General features: G+C 39.0%; 4 protein-coding genes across 4 annotated transcripts; 2 read left to right on the top strand and 2 right to left on the bottom strand.

Annotated features, from left to right (window-relative positions):
- Nucleotides 1-4659: 4659 nt before the first annotated feature.
- Nucleotides 4660-7683, bottom strand: LOC102606709 (uncharacterized). Its single transcript, XM_006490057.4, has 8 exons — nucleotides 7485-7683; nucleotides 6512-6852; nucleotides 6290-6382; nucleotides 5809-5953; nucleotides 5604-5714; nucleotides 5444-5526; nucleotides 5279-5336; nucleotides 4660-4974 (listed from the first exon to the last, which is right to left on the bottom strand). Exons 2-8 carry the CDS (start codon nucleotides 6824-6826, stop codon nucleotides 4895-4897), a joined length of 885 nt encoding a protein of 294 aa, XP_006490120.2. The 5' UTR covers nucleotides 6827-6852; nucleotides 7485-7683; the 3' UTR covers nucleotides 4660-4894.
- A 4234-nt stretch (nucleotides 7684-11917) lies between these two features.
- LOC102631308 (conserved oligomeric Golgi complex subunit 7) lies at nucleotides 11918-18171 on the bottom strand. The gene is made up of 10 exons (XM_006490056.3): nucleotides 17741-18171; nucleotides 17407-17496; nucleotides 17211-17330; nucleotides 16993-17094; nucleotides 16588-16868; nucleotides 15765-15910; nucleotides 14630-14828; nucleotides 13720-14395; nucleotides 12682-13011; nucleotides 11918-12327 (listed from the first exon to the last, which is right to left on the bottom strand). Exons 1-10 carry the CDS (start codon nucleotides 18023-18025, stop codon nucleotides 12049-12051), a joined length of 2508 nt encoding a protein of 835 aa, XP_006490119.2. The 5' UTR covers nucleotides 18026-18171; the 3' UTR covers nucleotides 11918-12048.
- A 130-nt stretch (nucleotides 18172-18301) lies between these two features.
- On the top strand, nucleotides 18302-19698 carry LOC102631003 (heat shock 22 kDa protein, mitochondrial). Its single transcript, XM_006490055.4, has 2 exons — nucleotides 18302-18703; nucleotides 19116-19698. The coding sequence occupies exons 1-2, from the start codon at nucleotides 18490-18492 to the stop codon at nucleotides 19523-19525; spliced, it is 624 nt and encodes a 207-aa protein (XP_006490118.2). The 5' UTR covers nucleotides 18302-18489; the 3' UTR covers nucleotides 19526-19698.
- A 1087-nt stretch (nucleotides 19699-20785) lies between these two features.
- LOC102630706 (heat shock 22 kDa protein, mitochondrial-like) lies at nucleotides 20786-22556 on the top strand. The gene is made up of 2 exons (XM_006490054.4): nucleotides 20786-21185; nucleotides 22015-22556. The coding sequence occupies exons 1-2, from the start codon at nucleotides 20801-20803 to the stop codon at nucleotides 22404-22406; spliced, it is 777 nt and encodes a 258-aa protein (XP_006490117.2). The 5' UTR covers nucleotides 20786-20800; the 3' UTR covers nucleotides 22407-22556.
- Nucleotides 22557-22593: the final 37 nt, after the last annotated feature.

Genomic DNA, 22593 nt, shown 5'->3' with positions numbered 1-22593 from the left:
TTCAAAAGGGCTTTCAAGAAAGACCCAAGCTTTTTGGTCGCCATTCGGGAACTAAACAAGGAAGGAAATAGCGGAACCTCGCCAAGCCAAGTCCCTCCGCGAATTCAAGCCGTCCTCAATGAGTACAAGGACGTGATGCCTCTAGAACTTCCGAAGAAGCTCCCGCCTTGACGAGAGGTAGATCATGCAATCGAGCTGGAACAAGGCGCGAAACCACCAGCCTTGGAGCTTTACCGCATGGCGCCATCCGAACTTGAGGAGTTGCGAAAACAACTCAAAGACTTGCTGGACGCAGGCTACATTCGCCCCTCAAAGGCCCCATTCGACGCACCGGTTTTCTTCTAAAAGAAAAAGGATGGATCGCTGCGGATGTGCATCGACTATAGAGCGCTCAACAAAATCACCATCAAGAACAAGTATCTGATTCCCTTGATCGCAGACTTGTTCGACCAGCTTGGTAAAGCGCGGTACTTTACCAAACTTGACTTGCGCTCCGGGTACTACCAAGTGCGCATCGCCAAGGGAGACGAACCTAAGACGACGTGCACAACAAGGTACGGGTCTTTCGAATTCCTTGTGATGTCTTTTGGCCTTACTAATGCACCCGCCACATTTTGCACACTCATGAACAAGGTACTCCAACCATTCCTCGACCGCTTCGTGGTCGTATACTTAGATGACATCGTGGTGTATAGCACCACACTCGAGGAGCATGCCCAACACTTGCGACAAGTCCTCCAAGTACTTCGAGACAATTAGCTCTTTCTCAAATTAGAGAAGTGCTCATTTGCCCAACAAGAGGTGGAGTTCCTTGGCCACAAGATTGCGGGCGGGAAGCTTATGATGGAGAATGCCAAAGTGAAGGCCATCCTCGAATGGAAGCCTCCCTCGAAAGTGCCCGAGCTTCGCTCATTCCTTGGGCTAGTAAATTACTACCGTCGCTTCATCAAGGGCTACTCAGCCAAGGCGGCACCCTTGACGGATATGCTCAAGAAAAACAGAATATGGCATTGGTCCGAAGAATGCCAACGCGCATTTGAGGAGTTGAAAAGAGCAGTTTCGAAGGAACCCGTCCTCACTCATCCTGACCACACAAAGCCCTTCGAAGTCCAAACGGATGCCTCCGATTTCGCCATAGGAGGAGTCCTCATGCAAGAAGGCCACCATATAGCGTTCGAGAGTCGAAAACTAAATGATACGGAACGCCGCTACACGGTGCAAGAAAAGGAAATGACAACCATCAACCATTGTCTAAGAGTGTTGCGACATTACTTGCTAGGCTCTCACTTCACGATCATAACGGACAACATAGGGATGAGCTACTTTCAAACACAAAAGAAGTTGAGTCCAAAGCAAGCACGGTGGCAAGATTTTCTAGCGGAATTCGACTACCGGCTCAAGTACAAACCAGGAAAAGCCAATGTCGTTGCGGATGCTCTAAGTCGCAAGGCCGAATTGGCAACACTTAGCATGAGCCAACCAAAGTCTGACCTTGTCTCATGCATCAAGGAAGGCCTCCAACAAGATCCGCTAGCAAAGGATTTGCTGGAGAAGGTGCTCGAGGGAAAGACAAGGTGTTTTTAGCAAGAGGAAGGCATCCTCCTCACCAAGGGAGATCAGCTATTTGTTCCAAGGTGGGGAAATTTACGGAAGGAAGTAATCAAAGAGTGCCATGACTCCAAGTGGGCTAGTCACCCAGGAATCGAGCGCACCACCGCACTAGTCCAAGCCTCGTACTTTTAGCCGCACATGAGGGACGACATCGAGGCATATGTGCGAACTTGTCTTGTGTGCCAATAAGACAAGGTGGATCATCAACTTCCAGCGGGATTGTTGGAGCCGCTACCACTAGCAACAAGGCCATGAGAAAGTGTCTCCATGGACTTCATCACATCGCTGCCTAAGTCCGAAGCTTGCGGAAGCATCATGGTCGTTGTCGACCGATACAGCAAGTACGCCACATTCATTGTCACACCAGTCGATTGCAAAGCGGACGAGACAGCCCGCCTATTCGTCAAGCATATTGTGAAGCTTTGGGGAGTTCCAAGGAGCATTGTGAGCGACCGAGACCCTCGGTTCACTGGGCGTTTTTGGACGGAGCTCTTCAAGATGTTGGGGACGAATCTCAAGTTCTCGACAAGCTTCCACCCACAAACGGATGGGCAGACTGAGCGCATCAATGGCCTCCTCGAGATGTACTTGAGGCATTATGTGAGCGCTCATCAGCGGAATTGGGCGAAGCTACTTGACATCACCCAATTTTCTTATAACTTGCAGCAAAGTGAGGCTACAGGCAAGAGTCCGTTCGAGATCATCATGGGATTCCAGCCCATGACCCCCAACGCCATAGCCTTAACTTACGGAGGGAAAAGCCCCGCGGCACATAAGCTCGCCCGCGAATGGCACGAGGAAGCGAACATCACCCGAGCCTACCTCGACAAAGCCGCGAGGAAAATGAAAAAGTGGGCGGATACAAGGAGACGGCATGTGGAGTACAAGGAAGGTGATCAAGTCATGATCAAGCTCCTACCCCAACAATTCAAGACGTTGCGGAAAGTCCACAAGGGGTTAGTGAGGCACTACGAGGGACCCTTCCGAGTTGTACGACGTGTGGGCAACGTCTCGTATCAACTCCAACTTCCGCCAAGACTCAAGATCCATCTGGTCTTCCACGTGAGCCTTCTCAAGTCATACCATGGAGATGTGGAAGACCCAAGCCGGGGAGAATCAAAGCGCGCGCCAACAGCCGTTGTCATCGCGTTCGACAAAGATGTGGACTACATCCTTGCAGATCGCATGGTTTCAAGGAGAGGCGTACCAGCACATAGCAAGTACTTGATGAAGTGGAAAAACCTCCCCGAGAGCGAAGCCACTTGGGAACGTGAAGATGATTTGTGGCAATTTGCTGAACACATCCAGAATTTCAAGCACGAGAGCGCGACGAGGACGCCGCGAGCTTAGGTGGGGGAGGGTGTTGCGGACCACCCAATTCGCTAGCCCAATTTGCTCACCAAGAGCCCAACACAAGGCCAAGAGTGCTAGCTTGGCCCAATTCCGAAAAGTTCTAGGCAACTCTAGCACATTGAGCTTGTAAATACTCTAGAATTCTCTATACATTTCCAGCACATGTAAATTCTAGATAATTGGTAGATTTCTCTAAAATCTCTTGAGCTTGGCAAGCCTCCCCTATAAATATGGGATGACATTAGGCATTTGTACACAACAAGCATTGAGCACTCAAGCATTGTAATCTCTCTTTTGTGCAATACAATTTCTCTTATTCGGCTCCATTGCTCTCTTCTCTAGTTCAAGAATCTCAAGGCTTACTTAGCAACATTCGGCAAAATTATCTAAGTGCCGCACGGGTTAGCTGCGCAAAATACTCATCCCGTGACACGCCGCTCAGTTTATATAACAAGATCAATTAGTTTGGCAGACAAAAAAAAAAAAAAAAACAGATGGAAAAAGAGATTTCAATTTCAAACAAGTAATTAAATTGAGGAAGGGAGGCTCGTTGCCAAATGTCCAGCTTATATGTCGTCGCTTCAAATTGTTTCTTTTCTTCGTAAAAAAACTTCTCCTAATTGAAAATCAATAATGCTAATTATGCTAACAGTTCAGTCTCAATTTTTTTTTTTTTGTGACTATTGCTTAAGATTATAACTCATATTACATGATATTACAACTGATATTTATAAATCAGATTATTACTAAAACTAGTTTATATAAATTCTTATGAAATACTGTCCAAATTTTACTCTCTTTAATATTCGAGAGACTAATTTAGATCAATTCTTATGAAGCACTACCCCGATTTTACCCTCTCTAATATTCGAGGAACATCTACTTTACTCACATTTCAAAAAGGAGAAGACTGCCACGTCTACTTCACTCACATTTCGATACGGGGAAAAATGTCTTCACTCAAATTAAGGAAGGAAATTAAGAACCCATAACCTCACAATTGTGAGGTTTGGATTCTAACCACTAAACTTTATTAATTCAATCTCAACTTAAGTTCCAATATTAGGTATTACTCATTTATTGAATGAATAATTTCATATCTTATAAAATTATTTATTTACTATTTAATTAATGAATGTTTCATTAATACCCAAGTTTAGTAAAACTCAAATGTTAAGATGTCTAACATTATATATAAACTAAAAATTAACCAAAGGCCTCAACATCAAATTAAATTGATCATCTGCTTATATTCATGCTTTAAACCGTAAGGTGTACTCATAGGGTGCCGCCCCTGTTTCGCCCTTTTCGCTCTACATGACTATATCATTACTCTTCTGCAGACACATTCAAGCTGTTATAGACATTTAGGACTTGTCACAAGTCCAGTTTTCTTCATCCAACTTTTAATTGTTAATACTATTATTAATTAAGATGATAAATTCTAAAGCTTTTTTACCTATTCAGAGCTCAAAACAGCAGCCAAATCCTAACCGAGGAGCATCTTTTGAGCCTCTAAGCAGCAGATTGCCTTTCTGTGGATGTCAGGAAATATTTACTACAGTTTTTCCTGAAGACTCAATTCTCCAGCGAACCTTTCAGAAATGGAAAATGCAGCAGGTTAAAAAGAGCAAGAATTTGTGAAAAAAGAACAAAAAGGACGGATTCTCCTAGCATACATGATGTTCCCGCTGCTCGTCGAAATAAACACATAAATCTAATCCAACTAGTATACAACCGAGTCGCAAAGATTCATACTCTCAAAAATTCTTTTAGGTAGTATATAACCTAAAAAGTTCATCCCTCAGAACACAAACAATCCACAAGCTCAGCATTTCCAGTTACACAAGTATCACTTTAAAAGTGAAATAAACAATTACTACAAGCTGGGAAAAGAAGAAAAAACAAAGAGAGAACTAAAAAGAGACGTTTACAACAGATTCCACTTATCCTCCAAAGCTTCGCAAATCCTTGCGATGCAACGGGCAGCACTCAGTGGATAGCCAGAAACTGAAAAAGTTTATCAATAAGAAAAAAAAAAAATCATTAGTTCCAACTTCATTATGACATGAAACCACACATGATGCAAACTAGCATTATATTCTACAATACAGGATATCTAAAATGATGGTTCTTCAGTATAATCAATCTCACTTCATGTTCAGTAATGGAATTTGGGTTTCTATTGGAGGCAAGTACAAAATGAAAAGGGAATTAGTTCAACAAAACAGAGGCTTTTTGTTCCAAATAGATACTCTCGTCCCAATGGAAAAAAAAATTATTAAATACAAAAAAGGAAGCTCATTAAACTTACTTGCTATTAAATCATCTGTATAATCACAATCGATTTTCCCATGTGCCATTGCACCAACCTGACATGGAATGATAGACAAGAAAAGTACAAGTTTATATCAGACAAAATATAAATATGAAAGAATAAGTCACCATAAATATAAGCAGATATTACTTCTGAGCATACCACAAAAACAAGGTTGTCGTCATCACTGATGGAAGCCACATAATTCCTCATCTTAACCAATTTTTCTGAACTATATGAGAAACCTGACGAGCAAGCAAACAGCCTTTACATATCCAGTTTCAATATGTAACATGAAAAACCTAAGAAAACTAAAGCTTACCTATCTTTCTGGAGTTTACAGGTAAATATTGGGTGACAGGATTCTTGATTACACGCAATAATTTCTCACGCTTGCCAACAGCTGTTATGCTTAGTTTTTGCAGCAGCTGCACTGTATAAATTTTTAAATAAGTAAAAATTAACCCAAAAGAGAGCCTCCTAGGAGTAAAAGCTAGTGAATGTACATGAGATCAGTTTTAACTTACACATGATACCAGCAAAACGCTTATATGTCCTCGGTAGACGAACATGTGGTTTAACTTCAAAAAGAACACCTTTATCGGTTCTAACATAGACAGCTTGTAACCTCCCAGCCTTGGTTAGTGGGCTGTCTAAAATTGATAGGAGAGCCTAAAGAAAGCATTAATTAGGATTGTAATTGTTTACAGTAAGAAAATCCTGAAAATATTTAAACGTAAACTTAAACATATCAGTCCTAGATATATTATTGTATTTCAATATAGAAATAACAGTTTATGGGGAGATGGGGTTTTGTTTAGCAGCTGTTACAAGGAATTAAGAAACCTAGATATTTAAATTAAAAATTCAATGGTAAAATCAAGGGTGATAGCAGTGATAGAAGGCACGAATTTTTAGTACCACAATAGACAAGAATCACTAATAAGCTTCCAGCCATATAATAAAGGTGCAGATCCTGTAAACGCAACAAGGTCACCCTCCATTTACCTGATGAACGATGTCAGGCCTGTAATCAGCTGGATTTTTGTTATTCCTTCGCAAGAAATTGGAGTGATCATCAGAATTTAAAATCTGGTAACTCTGCACAAATAAAACGACAAGAAAATACTTCAGAAACTTAACCTTGCAAGTCTAAAATCTCAAGACAAGCAAAAACTTACTTCCTAAAAGTGTGTGTAGACATAAGTAATAAAATTGTTGTATATGTACCTTTCCAACTTTAGCAACTTCAAGAGAAGCTTTCTCGAGAACAAAAATAACACCTAGTCTCTTGGTATTTTGATCACTTGGGGCAATTGGAATACCTTCCATTTCATGAACGACCACATCTTTTTCTTCTTGTCCATCTTCCTCTCCCTTCTTATTATCATTTTGTGAAGTTTTCTCTAATTTAGCCCTCTTTCCTGAATCGTTCAATTCCTCTTCTTCTACTTCTTCCTTTTCTTCCTCCTCTTCTTCTCTATCATATTTTTCATCTCTCTTCTTCTTCCTCTTTTGCCCTTTCATCTTAAAAGCCCTCACCATTTTGTTTCTCTCAAAATTAAGTAAACCTTCACATCATAAATAAATATAAATATCTATAAGGGACCTTCACATCAATTAGAATTATTTTCTCAAAGATAAAAATGTTGAAGTTCATTTCAGAATTACAAACATAAAGTTTTGTGTGTGTGTGTGTGTTAGTGCAACTCAGAGCCACCAAAATTTAAAATTAAAGTAACAAGGTAAACAAATGTTTGTACGACTTGATAAGCTTTAATCATAGTACCAAAACATGGAAGCATCAATTAGAAAAACATTCAAAGTCTTACAATAAACAACCACGCTCATCAAAAAGCATAGAATTTCTAATTATTAAAGGCAACAGCAGCAAAAGAATCTTCTGCAGTCGCAATCTATTGTAACTTTGCTTCCATTATATTTTGCCACGACATCAAAGCCCACCATTAAGGGAAAAGGATTACCTATAAAGGCTAATGCAGAAAACCTCTAATTCAAGTTTATGTATTTGATTACTTCACAGACAAAGTATAGCTAAACTCGAAAAAATACCCATCAAGAAAAAAGAAACAGGGATAAAGTTTCTTGTTTTTGCGAGAAAATAAGAAATAATGGTGAATAAATTCTATCTTGGTAACCAATAAAACAGAAGCATATGAAAGTGAAGGGATAAAGAGAGTACCTGAAGGAAGAAACAGAAATCCTAAAGTAGCTTACTTCTGCTGCGACAGCAGAGGAGCGGCAGCAGTGGGGGCTTACTCTCAGTAAATTTCTAGGGTTTTCATTTTTTTGATTCGTGTTTTGATTGATTAGTTAATTTAGTTTTGCTGCTATTTTTTATTAGTTTAGAAAATCGTTTTGCATTAAAAAATAAATAAATAAATAAAATAGATTCTTGTGGAATTATAAAGTGTACGTGCCCCGATTGTAACTCTAAAATACCGAATTACAAGTCGAAACACGGCTGGATTTTAAATTTTATTTATTTATTTATTTATGTTTTTCAGTTTGGTCGGGTTCAAGCGGTTTGAATGTGGCTGAGCCGATTTCGAACCGAACACCCTTGGGTTGGGAGCTGGGAATTTACTAACCGTCGGGCAAGCCGAATCGAACCAAACTAGTTCGTAATGCTCGGTTAGTCGGGACCATTTGGGTTCGGATTAAAATGCCCACCCTATTATGAAAGTTGGCGGCTATATGTCACCGCCGTAGGTCATAATGGTCGATGCTAAGGCTTGGCTTGTGGCATTGTGCTAAGCCGTTGGCAGCAACGTGGGGGTGCTTGGGGTGAGCACAAAAGCAAGGTAAGACTGGCAAACGGGCTAAAGGTACGATAGCAAGTGCATGCTGTTGAACAAGCATGGGGGAGCATGAGATAGCGTGCATAGGAGCGTGCGTGGGCAGTGCACGCCATGTCTTATAAGCGCGTGGGCACAAGGCGAACAAGTTGAGTTGTGCATAATGCAAGATGGCACAAGACCAGCTTATTAAATAGAGCTTGCAGCAGTAGAGCTTATACCAATAAAGTTTTTGAATAAAAAATTATTGAGTGTTTGATTGTCAATTAAAAAAACACTTTTGAATCATTAAATTATTTGGTTTTGTAAAACTAAAAGTGCTTTTGTGTAATTAAATTACCAAAAAGAATATGTATTCATAATTATATAACATGTAACAAAATGCATCCAAGCTATCAATTAATAAGAAAAAATCAGTTCAATCATTTCTTTAATTTTCAAAATTAAAAATTTCATAATTGATATATTCTCCTAAACAAATAATACTATCCAAATTAAAACGATAATCAATAATATAATTGAAATGTTAACGGAACATGAGAAGTGTCGCATTACCTAACATCCTCCTCACAAAAAACGTTGGCTATGACTATGATTGCTCTATCAAGTGTTGGTTATGTATTAGGGATTGCAAAATTAAAGTGCTGGTTATTTAAAAAAAAAACAAAAAGAGATAAAGTGAAGTGGCGGCAACAATTTTTGTTGGGTAGGTTTTATACAAAGGGTATTATGTAATTAATGAAATATGTCAAGGATATTTTTGATATTATATATTTTTTGAAAAAACTCTCTAACCTCTACTCCTAAAAGCTCAAATTTTAGACTTTTGCTAGTAGAGGTAAATTAGTTTATTTAAGCTAAAAAAAAACCAAACACCATAAAAATTTTTAAAAAGTATTTATGAGATTAAATAAGCACTTATAGCTTTTAAATAAGCCATATCAAACAGTCACTAAGTCAAGGACTGCGAGATAGGTCCTAAAAACAAGAATGAGTGAGCAGTTGTTGGCGCAACTAATGGAAGACATGGCCGTAGAGATCATACCTAAAAACGTGAAGAGAAACAGGGGAAGTGGGCTGTGGCGTTTTACTCCATCACTTCCTTGCTTTTAGGCTAGTGGGCAGTAGTTGCCTGTCCTTAGAGGAGTGGAAAGGTACTTCCTAAAGTCATGCTTGGTTGGTACCTAATCTTGGAGAAAAGAAATGAGGTGGCGTAAGGGTAGCGCGCCACCTCGCCTTAGCAAATGGACGGTGTGATTTGTAACATGCATAAATAGTGAGGTGAGTTTGTGTTCATGGAGATCCGTATTTTGGTACACTGAGTGGAGTTCTTGAGCACACAGAGCCTAAAGCTTGTTTATAATCTTTTTTTCATGAGCGAATAGAAAAGTTGGAGATCTGTACCCTTTGTAAAAAGTAATATTGTGTGTTCTTGTTGCCTTATTTATCGTTTTTTGTTGTGGGTTTGGGGAGCTTGCTAACTTAAAGATTCTGTAAGTTACAGCTCACCCACAAACTTGGTTGTGGGTCCCACTCGGGCCCACAGCCAAACACTATTTAACACTATTCATGTGAGGGCTGTTACTTACAGAATCTGTAAGTTAGCCCTCTCCTGGGTTTGGTTAGCCTTTTCGGATAACCCCTGTTGCGGGCCTTGTGAGTTGCTTTCGTTAGCATTGTCGAGTGGATGGCTCAGTGGGGAGTTAGTGCCATCATGTGCGTTGCTACATCTATCAACAAAACTAGGTGACATCATCCACCATGAGATTTATTTAAAATGTACATCACTAATTACAATTGTCTAAATAAATAAGTCAGCATAGCCATACGTGAAGACAAACCCAATTAACTCGAATGTGGAGGTAAATCCAGCGCGTAAGAATTTGTTTAACTACGTACATGGCTCCAGTTAATTAAACATGCTTGACTATATAACTTAGCTAGGCTAAGTCAAGTGCAAGCCAAGGTTAAATGGCTAAGCGTTGTACTTAAAACGTGGCTAAATTTAATTGAACAATATGTACTATAAATAAAGGCGCAAAAACTTGTATATGGAGTACAATTCGACATCAATTCAACTTTCTTTCTAGTTTTACATATCTAGCTCCCCCATACTGTATACTATTTAAATTATCAATCGCTTCCTGTAAAAAATTATAACATGAAAATGTTTTTACAAACTTTTGTCACAAGCTTCGACTGACTCCTTTATTTGATTCATCGGACGCCTGTTTCAAACTTGAAGCCTCATCACCGGATCATCCAACATCAGAATTCAGGAAAAAAAAAAAAAAGGCTTGATTACTGGCGTTGCAGCTGCCACTCTGTAGTTTTCGAGAAAAATGAAATATTAATAATCAGATGAAGAAAGAGATTTCAATTTCAAACAAGAAATTAAATTTGAGGGTGGGAGGCACGTTACCAATTCGCTTATGAGCCGTCACTTCATATATGAAGATGCATCAAGAGTCTGTAGTTTAGTGCCTGATGGTATTTTGCCTGAGAGCTTGTTATTCGACAAGCTCAAGACACCAAGAAGACCCAGTTGAGAAATGCCCTCAGGAATTTTACCAATAGGCTGATTCCGTGACAAGTCAAGTGCATGCAGCATAGTTAACTGATCAATCTTTGTAGGGATTGGTCTCTTAAATAGTTCCTTGAAATATTTTCAAAGAGATTAACCACAAAAGACTTGTAATTTTATCTGGAACTTTTCCAATTATTGCTTGAAAGATCATTGCTCTTTACACGTTGGTGTTTTTATACACCGAGTCTACTTCTTTCCATACCAGCATGGCAAGAATGCTTGATCTGGAAATTCTTGTTTAACAAACATAAGCAAATTATTTACACCAACAACAACGACATTTATGATTGCAATTGAATTCTTCTTTTGAACCATTTGCAGGTCAATCATCGAGACGATGATAATATCTCCCAAAATACTGCTATAAGATATGTCCAGGACTTGAACTGGTCTCACATAACAAAGTCGTATGGGCACACAGCCGTTGATATGATTTGATCTTAAGACTCAGAATAATCAGATTTGGTAGACGACCTGTCCATGCCGGAAACGCTTAGATAATTGCTTTTTTTTTTCAGAGATGAAGGCATTTTTGTGTGCATCAATTGAGGAAGTGTGCCAGAAAAGTTATTGTTGGCCAACTTTAAAACCTTCAAACTTTGCCAATATCTTGAACAATGAGGGATCTCTTCTGATAACTGATTATCTGATAAGTCCAAGTACTCCATATTCTCGTCAGCAATTAGAATTAATAACACCACATAGGGAGGAACTGGCGGTATTGAACCCTCAAAGCAATTAGAACCAAGATCAATTACAGGAAAAAATCAGAAAATTTCATTGATAATCTTGCACTCTTCCTTTCATGTGATCGTAAGAGAGATTCAAAGAATGATAAATTGGAAAATAGATCGTCCCAGAACCAATGTTTGGGACAGTGTCTGGAGTTCGAACATCAGAGATGTCAAGCACAGAATAATGATTTTAATGTGAAGCCATTTTGGAAAATGAGGCCCCAGTGTGCAACTTCTCAAGGCTATTTCATTCAATTGGAAAAGAGGTATCAGATCATGACTGAAATTTAAAGCCAGTGAGTTATAAGTACAGAGCCTCCAATTCAGAGAGAGAAATGCAACATTGGTAAATAATTCTGTGTGTCCAAATGCAGACAGTGAAGCTTAGACCAATACACTACAATAAATTGAACCTGTGGATCACAATTTCTTTTCAGTACCCTTTAGTAGGAAACAGAGTTCAAGCTCAGCTTTCGGGAAAAAAAAGGGGGACAAATAAATTGTAATATCATATATTGGATATGCCGCAGATAACAAATTCTGATAAGAAATAACAACATAGATTAATCAATAACCAAAAGCTACACTTTTGACAAAATATTAATTCTAATATCAAAAATTTTGTTCCTAATCTAAACTCACACGCCGAATCTTACATACAAGGTTTGCTGTCGGAAGATCAAGCTGATTTCCTGAATCAGACTTCAATTGATCCTTAAGCTGATCTCTTGGAGTTGAAAGGCATGTGTGAAATGTGGCAAGAGCTGGAGGAATTGGCACCGATAGGGCAGAGAGCACATTACTCAAGTACTCGATATCTACTGAAAGTTGTTGTGCTCCGTGATCTGTTATGTACTGAATGCCCCTCAACTGCTCCATGTAAAGAGCAGAGGCACCCTCAGCAACCTTCATAAAATACAGAAACCCAATAAGTTTTTGTATCAGTTGATTTCCATGCATGATAATATTTCCAGAAACCCAAAAACATTTTGTATCGGTCCAATTCCAGGCATGATAATATTTTGGTCCAAGATGCAATTTTCAACCACAATAATTAGTCAAAGTTTCAAGTAACTCAATTTGGTCTTTCAATATCTAGGACTGGATCAATTTGATTCACCGATACCTATAAAGGAGTTCAGCTGATGCTTCAAATACAGGAATCAATGTTTAGCTTACATGAAAATTTAGTAAATTATTAGTGTTTATTAAAATGTCATTTAATAACTGAATCTTTTCCTCAGGGTATAGACTGGTTACCTTGAACATCCATTCAGCTGCAAAAAACTGGGCTTCATCATTGTTATCACTGGTAGAGATGCCCTCAGCTAGTGGCTCCAATTGTTGGGGTAAAGTAAGCAAATATTCACCAACACTTGTTACATAGGTTTGTGGGTATGCACTGAAGGTTGGAAGATGGAAAGCACTTTGTTCCTCTACTGACGACCAGATGGGCAAGCGAGAAACATCACTAAGGCGTTGTCGAACTTTAGATATGAGGACATCGTAGACAAGCTCGTTCACTGCATCGGCAAAAGCTGCCACTCTTTGAGAAGCAAGTGGAAGTGCATGGAACCGGGGATCTTTAGACTGCAGAACAGCAGAAAAATAAATAAAAAATGCAACCATTATATGGTCAGCATCATTATGCCATGGCATACAAAGGAAGTCTTCTACGCTGAAGAGAGCATTAACAACACAGAAACACAGTAAAAACCAAAAAACAAACAGAAATCTAGAAGGCATGACTGGAACCAAGATTAAATGAAGCCACAAATGGCCACAATATCTTGCATAAGTCAATTTTCAATAAATATCAAGAGGGGAATTCAACAAGAAGGTGAGACCTTCATGTGAGGCTTGCAAATATCTGCAATCCACTATTCATCTCAATTTTCTGTCCACAAGTTTTAGTTATAGGTTCTAACATGATTAAAGCTGGAAATTGAAGAGGGGAAACAATTTTTGCAATTGAGTCCGTAAACCACCACTGTTTGAAACTTGCAATTTCATATGCTCCTTTCTTCCCTATATCTGGGACATTTGGTCTAATCTTCATTGATCACTTTTACAAGCTTCCAGGGACTATTTTGACAATTCTGAGGGATTTTCTTTTTGAGTGTTCAATCCTTTTCAAGTCAGATTTTGCAGGCACATAACTATCCAGATATCATAACTTTTAGGCTACAACCACTCTCCCAATAACTGATGTTAAAAGATATTAAAAAGAAAAAGTTTATAAAAGCAAGAATTGAACTTCCTAGAAAAGGAAGGAGAACATGATCAGATTACACGTACCTGATCTAAAAGGTTGAAAAGTTTCCGAGCCTTCTCAGGAACATCAATAAGTCGAACAGCTGCCACATCCAAGGCGGCTCTTCCCCCAACAGACAGTTCCCCATGGCCATCAACATTGGCAGACTGTGATTGCTTTTGGTCCAAACTTGAACCAAATACTGAAAGAGACAAACTAGTGCTCAGTCTAGCAAGTGTTGCCCTCAACGAAGCTTCAAAGACAGAGGACCTGCTTGTAAGACAATCTGCAACAGTAAGTATCTGCAGAGCCCCTTGGACAATGGACCACTCCTCTTCACTTGAGATGTCGGCTTTCCGTGCATTTGATACTCCCTCCTTTTTGTCGAAACCTACCTCCTTCTTTGAACCGACACCATCATGATCGACTCCACAGACGGCTCTTAATGACTTGAGGAGTTCTTGCAGAGTAGAAATGTACTGCAACATTATGTCATCAAGTGCTAGAATTAGCTCATCCGCCTCAGAACCACCAGTAAAGCTGATGCATCTCTCTACAGCTGCTTCAAGAAGTACAATAACTTGAGGAATAGACTCTTCCATTCTTCGGACAGTCTCACTGAGTTCAATTCCCTGGGCTCCAATACCACGAGTAACAGCTCCCCTTAGATCCACTCCAGCAATCTCAGAGGATAGGATAGCCCGCTCCATCTGTCCATACCTGGAGCATATCTACTTCTTAGTTAAGCAGAAGAAAAAACAAAAATATGCTCTCCAATAATAGGCAGCATGTGAAGGCATACAGGCAAATACAAATTAACTGCATTCAAGTAATATTCAATTTACATAAAAATTAGGCTTCAACCAGATTAAGTTTTCACAGACATGCTTCACTTACCCGCTATGAAATCATAGAACTGAAACCAAACATTTAGAATACTTCAAAATAGCTTACCTCTGTTTAAAGGTATCATAAGGAAAATACACAGCCTTCAGGGTATCCAATAAAACCTGCAAATCAGATTCTGAAAACAAGTGCTGAATATTCCTTGCGAAGGTCCCAGTCATATTGTGCAGGTCAATTAAGGCCTCTAGATGCTTTGTCTGAAGCTTGATACCCTTCGGCATATCTCCAGATAAAATATCCAGTATTCCTGATGTTACAGAGGTTCACTAGTTGAAATCAAAATGTTGAAACAGTTGAAGCTCTTACAAATTTAAATGTATGTTGAAACAAACTTTGACTCAAAATTTATAAGAACTTTTAAATTTACAAGACCTAGCATGTCTAACAATAATATGCAAGTAAAACATGGTTTCTTCATTAGATAACCAGTCTCAAGGAAGTTATCCCTCATCAGCCTTCAACTAAGGAACGGATCTGTAACAAACAGAAACACCTACCAATGTCCAAAATCATGCCACCACTACTTTAATGTATGACAGATAACAGAATATAGTTAACCCCATGGACATCCTATAGTCACCACATACTTCCAGAAGTTCTGTGTATCCAAGCACAGACAAAACGAAAGTGCAAGGAATGTTCAACCACCTCATCTTGGAATCCTGTCTTTACTCTGACTATCAGCTTCTCTTTAGGGATAACAGGATATTAATGATGTGAATCAAGCTAGCATTAATATCTTTTTACGGGCTCAAAAACTATATATATATTCTGAATGGGAACTAACTTCTAGTAAAATCAATAAGTTTATTGATAATGGGGCTCTGCAGTCACATACAGCTAGAATGATTAAACAGCTCGTTATTCCAAAAAGAGCACTCTCCTATTTTACAGTTTTAGGATGAACTCTTCGGCTTATATGTGTTCTTATACCTACTGATGCTTAAACCATCACCCATTCAAAGGTTTTGCATCATTCAAATAAAATATTGTCTAACGCAAATGAAAAGGCTAACACCAAAACCAAGCAATGACTTTTCAACAAGCCAAAAGTACGGGGCAACAAAAAATGGAATGTATCACCATCAGATCATGCAAACAACATGTGATATTAAAATAGCACTAATGACTTCTTAAAATTCTAAGTTTTCAACAGAGAATACTAAAGGGCGTTGTGTCTAACCTTTGGATAGTGCTTTTGTTTCAGGAACAAAATCTCCAGTAGCAAGGTTGATACGTGAAACAAAACTTCCTCCCACAGATGCCATTGTCTCAACCAGTAGCTTTGGAACAAGAGTTCTATAATCATCTGGAAAAGCAACCATACACCTGCAGACGACAGTTTTAGCTGGATGCTTAAAATCCAAGAAAATAAAAATGAAAAAGCAGCACTTGTTGTGTTGTTTCCATTTAGTACAGAATCATTACAGGAAAAATGAACCAGCTTACATGAAATATTTTGACTACCGAATATGTTCAAAATCTAGTTAAACTAGGCACCAGGAAAAACAAAAAACCATAACCACTCTTATTTGCTGCAGGGACATCAGACATAACACTCCATCAATTATAGTAGCATGCTGTTTAGATGACTGCTGTTCCAGAAAAGGGAGCAATTCAGATAAACAGATGCTTAAATCAGAAGAGAAAAAAGCAGCATATATGTTCCATGACCTTGAGAATTATGGAAGTACTTGGACAACAGAAATGGACTACACTATACATTGCCGTATCACCTTCAGGAAGCCCGTTACACATGTTTATATACATAGAAAGCAGACAAATTTGTTATAAGGAGGTTGCCTGGTTCTTACACATTAAATTTTTCAGACATATTTATAACCCTTAAGAACATTTAGATGTTTCAGAAAGTATGCAAACCTAAACTAACCATACGGTAGCATAGCCATGAAATTCATCAAGTTGAGAAATGAATGGCTCTTGCTTTTATCCTTTTGATCAACCAACTCAGAGACCGAAAAGTTATACAGTGATATGGAAAATACCACTTCCATTCTTGTTCGAGGTAGAGTAACAATTCATCATAGAAACTTGGCAACCAACTGGAGAACATAACTGAAGGAGCACTTGACTGAAATTCATTATTACTTGATATCCTTTCAACCTCATTCTTCTCATTTGCAATCTTACTAGAGCGCTGTCTGGATTCAAATTCTTCCCAAAGCTGCTTTATGTACTTCAGATGGACTTTTGTATAATGCAGCTCTAAGGACTTGAATCTTCCAATACGAATAAGAATTCCGCGTAAATCTCTAGCAATATCAATCTACAAAATAGTAACATGTAGAAATTCATAAATCAAAAGTAATGCATGCAGTCGAAAGAACTGCAAGCAATATCAGAAATCAACGGCACAACAAGAGATTTACATAATGCATCTGTGATATCACCTTGCGATTAGATAATGCATCTGTGAGACGAGGCTGCACCATTGCATCTAATCTATCCTCTAAGACCTCAAGTTGCTTCCTAATGTTTGCAAATTCAGCAACCTGAAAACGTAGATTTGAAATTTTTTTTTAGAAAAAGGGGAAAAATCAATTAACAAACTTTTTGTGCCTTAACTTTGGAAAAAATCATTTGCAGGAAATGGGAAAACAAAGCCTACCTCACCGACAGCAGACAAACAATGCCTCATATTGGCCAAGGTTTCAGCAGCACGAGGAAGATCACCACTGGCAAACACATCCTCCACAGTCAAACTTAATTGAGTTAACCCAGCAGCATCCTGCAATTACATAGAAAATAAGCATTACATTCATTAGTTAAACTAAAATGAACTCAAAATCACTAACAGTCTCTACCTGCAATGTCTCATAAGCAGCTTCCATTCTTTGCTTGACAGTATCAACTTTAGATAAGGCTGCTATAGACTCCGCTGAAGATCCTTCTGCCTGCAAGAACAAAATAGTTCCTTGTCAAACAAGTTATAGCTTCAATTTTAGCTGGCAATGTAATCAGATAGTACAGTAGAATTTATTTCAATAAAATATAAAATTCATATTCATTAACATAGAAATGAAACCTAGATTTGTAAAACGAGAATTCGAATTTAACAAAATGCTTGATAGCCTAATTATATGAACTTAGATCACTAATAGAATCATTCAGAATTAAATTTTGATAATGAAAAGCTACCTTCTTGAGCTTCTGCAGGATTCCGGAGACAGAACCGCGGAGGGAAATGGCGTCATCGCGGAGACGAACAACGTCTCTAGTGGCGCGAGGGACGCGGAGGAGAGCGGAAGCGCTCTGCTCCTCGAGAGACGCGGAGATTTCTTCGGAAACCATTTGGAGCTTCATTTCGAGATCCACCAAGTGATTGTCGAGTGAATCCTGTGAGTGCCGAGTCTGACACGCCGAATTGATCCATTTCTTCGGGTCGAATTTCTCGTCCGAGAACGGACCTAGATCCAGCATCATGGCTTCCGAGTTTAGCTTGGATCCAGCGAGATGACTCGAGCAAGTTAGTTACGAAGTTGACAGTTTTTTTTTTTTTTTTGGCCTCTTTCGTTTCAGTTAGCAGTGGATTAAGATGAGAGTTTGGGATAATTCGTAATATTTCAACAATTTAGGGGAACAAAAGAAAATATGAATAATATGGGGGGTCTAATTTGGGATGTTTGGGTGCAGGGGTATCTTGTTCTAGTCTGGAAAATGAGTTTCCCGGTAACCAAAAAATATCTCATCTGTGTCTCCTTCCAGAACCATCCACAACGGAATTTCTTTCAAGAACCTTCTCCAATTCTCGGACCTTCCACTGCCGCCTATAAATAGCAATTCACAGTCACGGAGCCATTTCGTCTTCAGCAAGAAATCAGCCGCAGTCACAAAAAGTATTTTGAAATCTCTGCATTGTTTTGTGCTTTCTTTAAGAATTCGGCTCAATGGCGTCCTCTCTTGCTCTCAAGAGGCTTGTTTCTTTTAATCTCATCCCCAGGGCTTTACGCTGCACCGTCGCTCCTTCTGCTACTTCGGCATCTCGGTTCTTCAACACAAACGCTGTTCGTCAATACGATGACGGCGGAGACGACCGTGATCTCGACATTGATCGCCGTTCCGCTCGCTCTTTCCCTCGCCGTCGTGACGACTTCTTCTCAGGTAGTCGTCTTCTATTTCCCGTCCCCAGCCCTGTTTCTTTTAAAACGCTAATCTTATTTTGCTGTTGAACTAAAAATGCTTGGCGGCGTTTTAGTGTGACAGAGAGAAGAAATAAACTAAAAACAGCTATTTTTACTCGCTATCAGAAACCGATAATTCCTTTTAAACGCTAATCTTATTTTTCTGCTGAGCGGCTGTTTGGTGTGACAGAGGAAGAATAAACTCAAAAGAGCTATTTTACTTGTTATTGGAAGCAGATAGTTCATTTTTTCTAAAATGAATTTTGAAAAATATAATTCTAAGAAATAATCGTTCGTTAATACCATTTGTTGGAAACAGGCCGATGAGTTTGATTAGATTCTTTCTCTTGGTCTCTGTGATAGTAATTGACATTTATTTCGTGGTGCAATAGATGTGTTTGATCCATTTTCACCAACAAGGAGCCTGAGCCAGGTCCTGAACTTCATGGATCAGATGACGGAGAGCCCTTTCTTCAGTGGCACGCGTGGTGGACTGCGCCGAGGCTGGGATGCTAAAGAAACCGATGACGCATTGAACCTCAGCATCGACATGCCAGGGCTGGGCAAGGAAGACGTGAGAGTCTCTCTGGAGCAGAACACTCTGGTGATCAGAGGCGAGGGCGGAAAAGAAGGAGAGGGCGAAGAGAGCGTGCGTAGGTACACCAGCAGGATTGATTTGCCAGAGAAGCTCTACAGGACTGATCAGATCAAGGCAGAGATGAAGAATGGTGTGCTGAAGGTGACGGTGCCCAAGGTGAAGGAAGAGGAGAGGGCTGATGTGTTCCAAGTGAAGGTTGATTAAAGAGTTGGCTTTTAGTAGTAGCTTTTCTGTCCAGGATATTGAGTGAGAATAATTTTGTGTAGTTTATGTGAGCTAACAGTTACAAACATGTTCTGAAATGGTGGTGTTCGAAGTTTGAATAATTGTGTTACTTCGCATATAATTTTTAGTTTACTTAGTTTTGTTGGGTAAAACTTTTAGATTTTCACTTCTAAATTCATTTCCCAAGAGAAAATAGTTTGTGTGGCACGTTTTTAATTGGAATTTTCTCACGCATCGTTTTGTTTCGAAAGAGTATTATCAATTATGCACGCTGTATTTTAGCAAATAATCATCAAGTGGTAATCTACATAAAGTCATAAGTTACATAGATGAGATGACATGGTGCCAAGTATATATGGCGGATGTTTTTTCTTTGTACGCCTTAACATTACATTTAGCAAGTCATGAATATAGGCACCAACACAAGGGTGCTGGGGTAAAAGCTTTGATTGTTGAATCAGATTCACAAGGAGTAGTTAGCTTAGTAAGCAACAGGTAGATCAGTAGATCTGAGATAGTTTTGGAATTTTAGAGCTTAATGGAAAATTTTGAGCAAATTAACATTAAGTATACTCGTACAGCTTGTAATGTCATTGCCACTCTTTAGTTGAGTTAGCTTTAGAGAAGTGCGAAATTAGCTTTAGAGAAGTGTGGCTTTAGTTGAGTTAGCTTTAGAGAAGTGCGGAATTATTGTATGGAAAGGGTTTATACCCTCCACAATTAATTATCTATTTTCCTCTTTGAATTAATAGAAACTTCCTTTAAAAAAAAAACACGAGGGTGCTCGCAACAATTCATTTTCTCACCTTGAGCGATGGTGAAAATTTTTGCCCCATCGTTTCTCCTCAGTCTATTAAGCTATCTTTTGTAAATTCTACTACAAAAAATAGACATAAAAGAGGTGGGAAGTTCGCGTATGTACTATGTACATAGTTTTGAAAACATGGTCTATGCTTTTTGTAGCATATAGTTATTTTACTCATTAAATTGATAAAACTGGTAAAATTTAGAATCCTAGATTGTAGCGTAAAGATGCTAATCACAATTATTTTGGTTCTTTCTAAGATAAATAAGGCTGGAACAGAATGAATAGAAAGACATCATAGATGTTGAAGTAGGAGAAGGGAATTCAACGAAATTATTTTGTTTAGTGAGGGGCTTAAGATATATTTTTAGAAGGTCAACTTGAACATTTCTATTTCTGTAAGGAATCGAATGTAATTTCCCGAATGCCGGCAATTGACTGTGGACAAAATGAAGCATGGGCTGAAAGCCCATCCATCAAATAGATTTCTAATTTTTGAGGTTTCCACTCCTTGCCATGAATATACCATTTCTTCTTCAGCAAGCAAACACACAGGCGCTACTCACTACAAAGGGACTTTCAAATCTGAGAGCTTGACTTCGTGCACTCCAAGAACCAGCTCAATGGCGTCCTTTTTTGCTCTCAAGACACTTGCTTCTTCAAGCATTCCCCCCAGGGCTCTCCGCAGCACTATCAGCTCCTCGGCCACCTGGGCATGTCGCTTCTTCAACACCACCAACGCGTTTCGCGAGTACGACGACGATGGCGGCGACGACCGTGAGTTTGACTTCGAACGCAGCTCGGCCCGCTCTTTGACTCCTAGCTTTTTCCCAGGTGTTCGTCTTCTTTCTACAAGTTCTCTTACTTAAAAAAATGTCATTTTTAGAGTACTCTTAGTGTCTTTTTTAAGAATATCATTTTCAAAATATTTTTATTTCTTTTCGTTCTCGAAAATAGCTTTCAAGAATACTGATGCAGGTACCAAACTCACCCTTGTTAGTCGTATGCGTGTACTCACCCTTGTTAGTCGTATGCGTGTCTTCTCTCTAACTTTGTAATTAACATTAATAGTTACTCAAGGTTGGCCTGATAGCTGAGAGCGCTGTCATATATGGTTGTGAAAACTTCAAGTTCTGTTTTTTTAATTCAATTTAATCAACAAATAGAGTGTACTGGGTCTGTGTTTGGGGCTACTTGCATGTAAGCTTGTTATTTAAATTCTTTCTATAAGTTTGTCCCAGATTTAAGTTTTTAGAACGATGATTTCTTGATTGTGCTATTATGCTCTCTCTATGTTGTTGATTTATAGATTGACATTCATTTTATTTTGTGTAAATATGTTTCTTGAAAATTTGTCTTGTAATTAGTTTCTGATATGGTATACGAAATTGTCATCAGCCTTATCATGCAACATGTTCTTAAAGCTTCTCATTTTAGTAATAACATTCAATTAAATGATTTTAAGTTACAAATAGACTGAATAAGTCTGTGTTTGGTTGGAGTTGCTTGGTAACAAGGTCGTTGACTAGATTCTTATCACTCGAGGGATGTGTTGGATAATCCGTTCAAGCTTGTTGTTATTGGTTTCTTTGGTGTTTATTGATTTTTGCTTCGAATTTTGTTGGAAATTGAAATTGACATTTATTTTACAATGCAATACAAGTTTTTGAGCCGTTTGAGCCATTCTCCCAATCAAGGAGCCTGAGCATGAACGAAAATGGAGAAGGCCTCTACTCTGCTGCTGGACTTCGACCTCGGTGGGCTGCTAAGGTAACCAAAGATGCACTGAACCTCAGTGTGGATATGCCAGGGCTCGGCAAAGAAGATGTAAGGGTCTCTCTGGAGCAGAACACTCTGGTCATCAAAGGCAAGGGTGGAAAAGAAGATGGTGATGAAGAGAGCGTGCGGAGGTACACTATCAGGATTGAGTTGCCCGAGAAGATTTTCAAGACTGATCAGATCAAGGCCGAGATGAAGAACGGTGTGCTGAAGTTGACCTTGCCTATGATGAAAGAAGATGAGAGGACGGATGTGCTCCATATCAAGGTTGAGTGAAGAGCTAGCTAGCTTGGTAGTTGATCTCAGGGTTCTCAGATATGAATGAATAATTTTGTTATACGCTACCAATCTCACAAACTGGTTCTAAAATGTTGTTGAAAAGGTTCAGGTGTCTTGCTAGCAATGCTGTCAAGGTTTTTTACATAATATTGTGTTTACTTATTTTGCTTTGCTATTTGGGTTT

Source organism: Citrus sinensis, chromosome 9 (genome assembly GCF_022201045.2).
Source record: "Citrus sinensis cultivar Valencia sweet orange chromosome 9, DVS_A1.0, whole genome shotgun sequence".
Lineage (NCBI taxonomy): Eukaryota > Viridiplantae > Streptophyta > Magnoliopsida > Sapindales > Rutaceae > Citrus > Citrus sinensis.
This window is presented reverse-complemented; position numbering and strand designations above follow the sequence as displayed.

What these genes read in the sequence shown, in the direction of transcription:
- LOC102631308 (XM_006490056.3), bottom strand. Translation starts at nt 18,025, where the DNA reads ATGATGCTGGATCTAGGTCCGTTCTCGGACGAGAAATTCGACCCGAAG. An exon ending in TCCTGCAGAAGCTCAAGAAG is followed by an intron (nt 17,497 to 17,740) that starts GTAGCTTTTCAT and finishes TTGTTCTTGCAG; the next exon opens with GCAGAAGGATCTTCAGCGGA. An exon ending in AACAAAAGCACTATCCAAAG is followed by an intron (nt 14,829 to 15,764) that starts GTTAGACACAAC and finishes CTGTAACATCAG; the next exon opens with GAATACTGGATATTTTATCT.
- LOC102606709 (XM_006490057.4), bottom strand. Translation starts at nt 6,826, where the DNA reads ATGGTGAGGGCTTTTAAGATGAAAGGGCAAAAGAGGAAGAAGAAGAGA. An exon ending in GGCCTGACATCGTTCATCAG is followed by an intron (nt 5,954 to 6,289) that starts GTAAATGGAGGG and finishes TGCTTTCTTTAG; the next exon opens with GCTCTCCTATCAATTTTAGA. An exon ending in TACAGATGATTTAATAGCAA is followed by an intron (nt 4,975 to 5,278) that starts GTAAGTTTAATG and finishes AAACTTTTTCAG; the next exon opens with TTTCTGGCTATCCACTGAGT.
- LOC102630706 (XM_006490054.4), top strand. Translation starts at nt 20,801, where the DNA reads ATGAAGCATGGGCTGAAAGCCCATCCATCAAATAGATTTCTAATTTTT. An exon ending in GACTCCTAGCTTTTTCCCAG is followed by an intron (nt 21,186 to 22,014) that starts GTGTTCGTCTTC and finishes ATGCAATACAAG; the next exon opens with TTTTTGAGCCGTTTGAGCCA.
- LOC102631003 (XM_006490055.4), top strand. Translation starts at nt 18,490, where the DNA reads ATGGCGTCCTCTCTTGCTCTCAAGAGGCTTGTTTCTTTTAATCTCATC. An exon ending in TCGTGACGACTTCTTCTCAG is followed by an intron (nt 18,704 to 19,115) that starts GTAGTCGTCTTC and finishes GTGGTGCAATAG; the next exon opens with ATGTGTTTGATCCATTTTCA.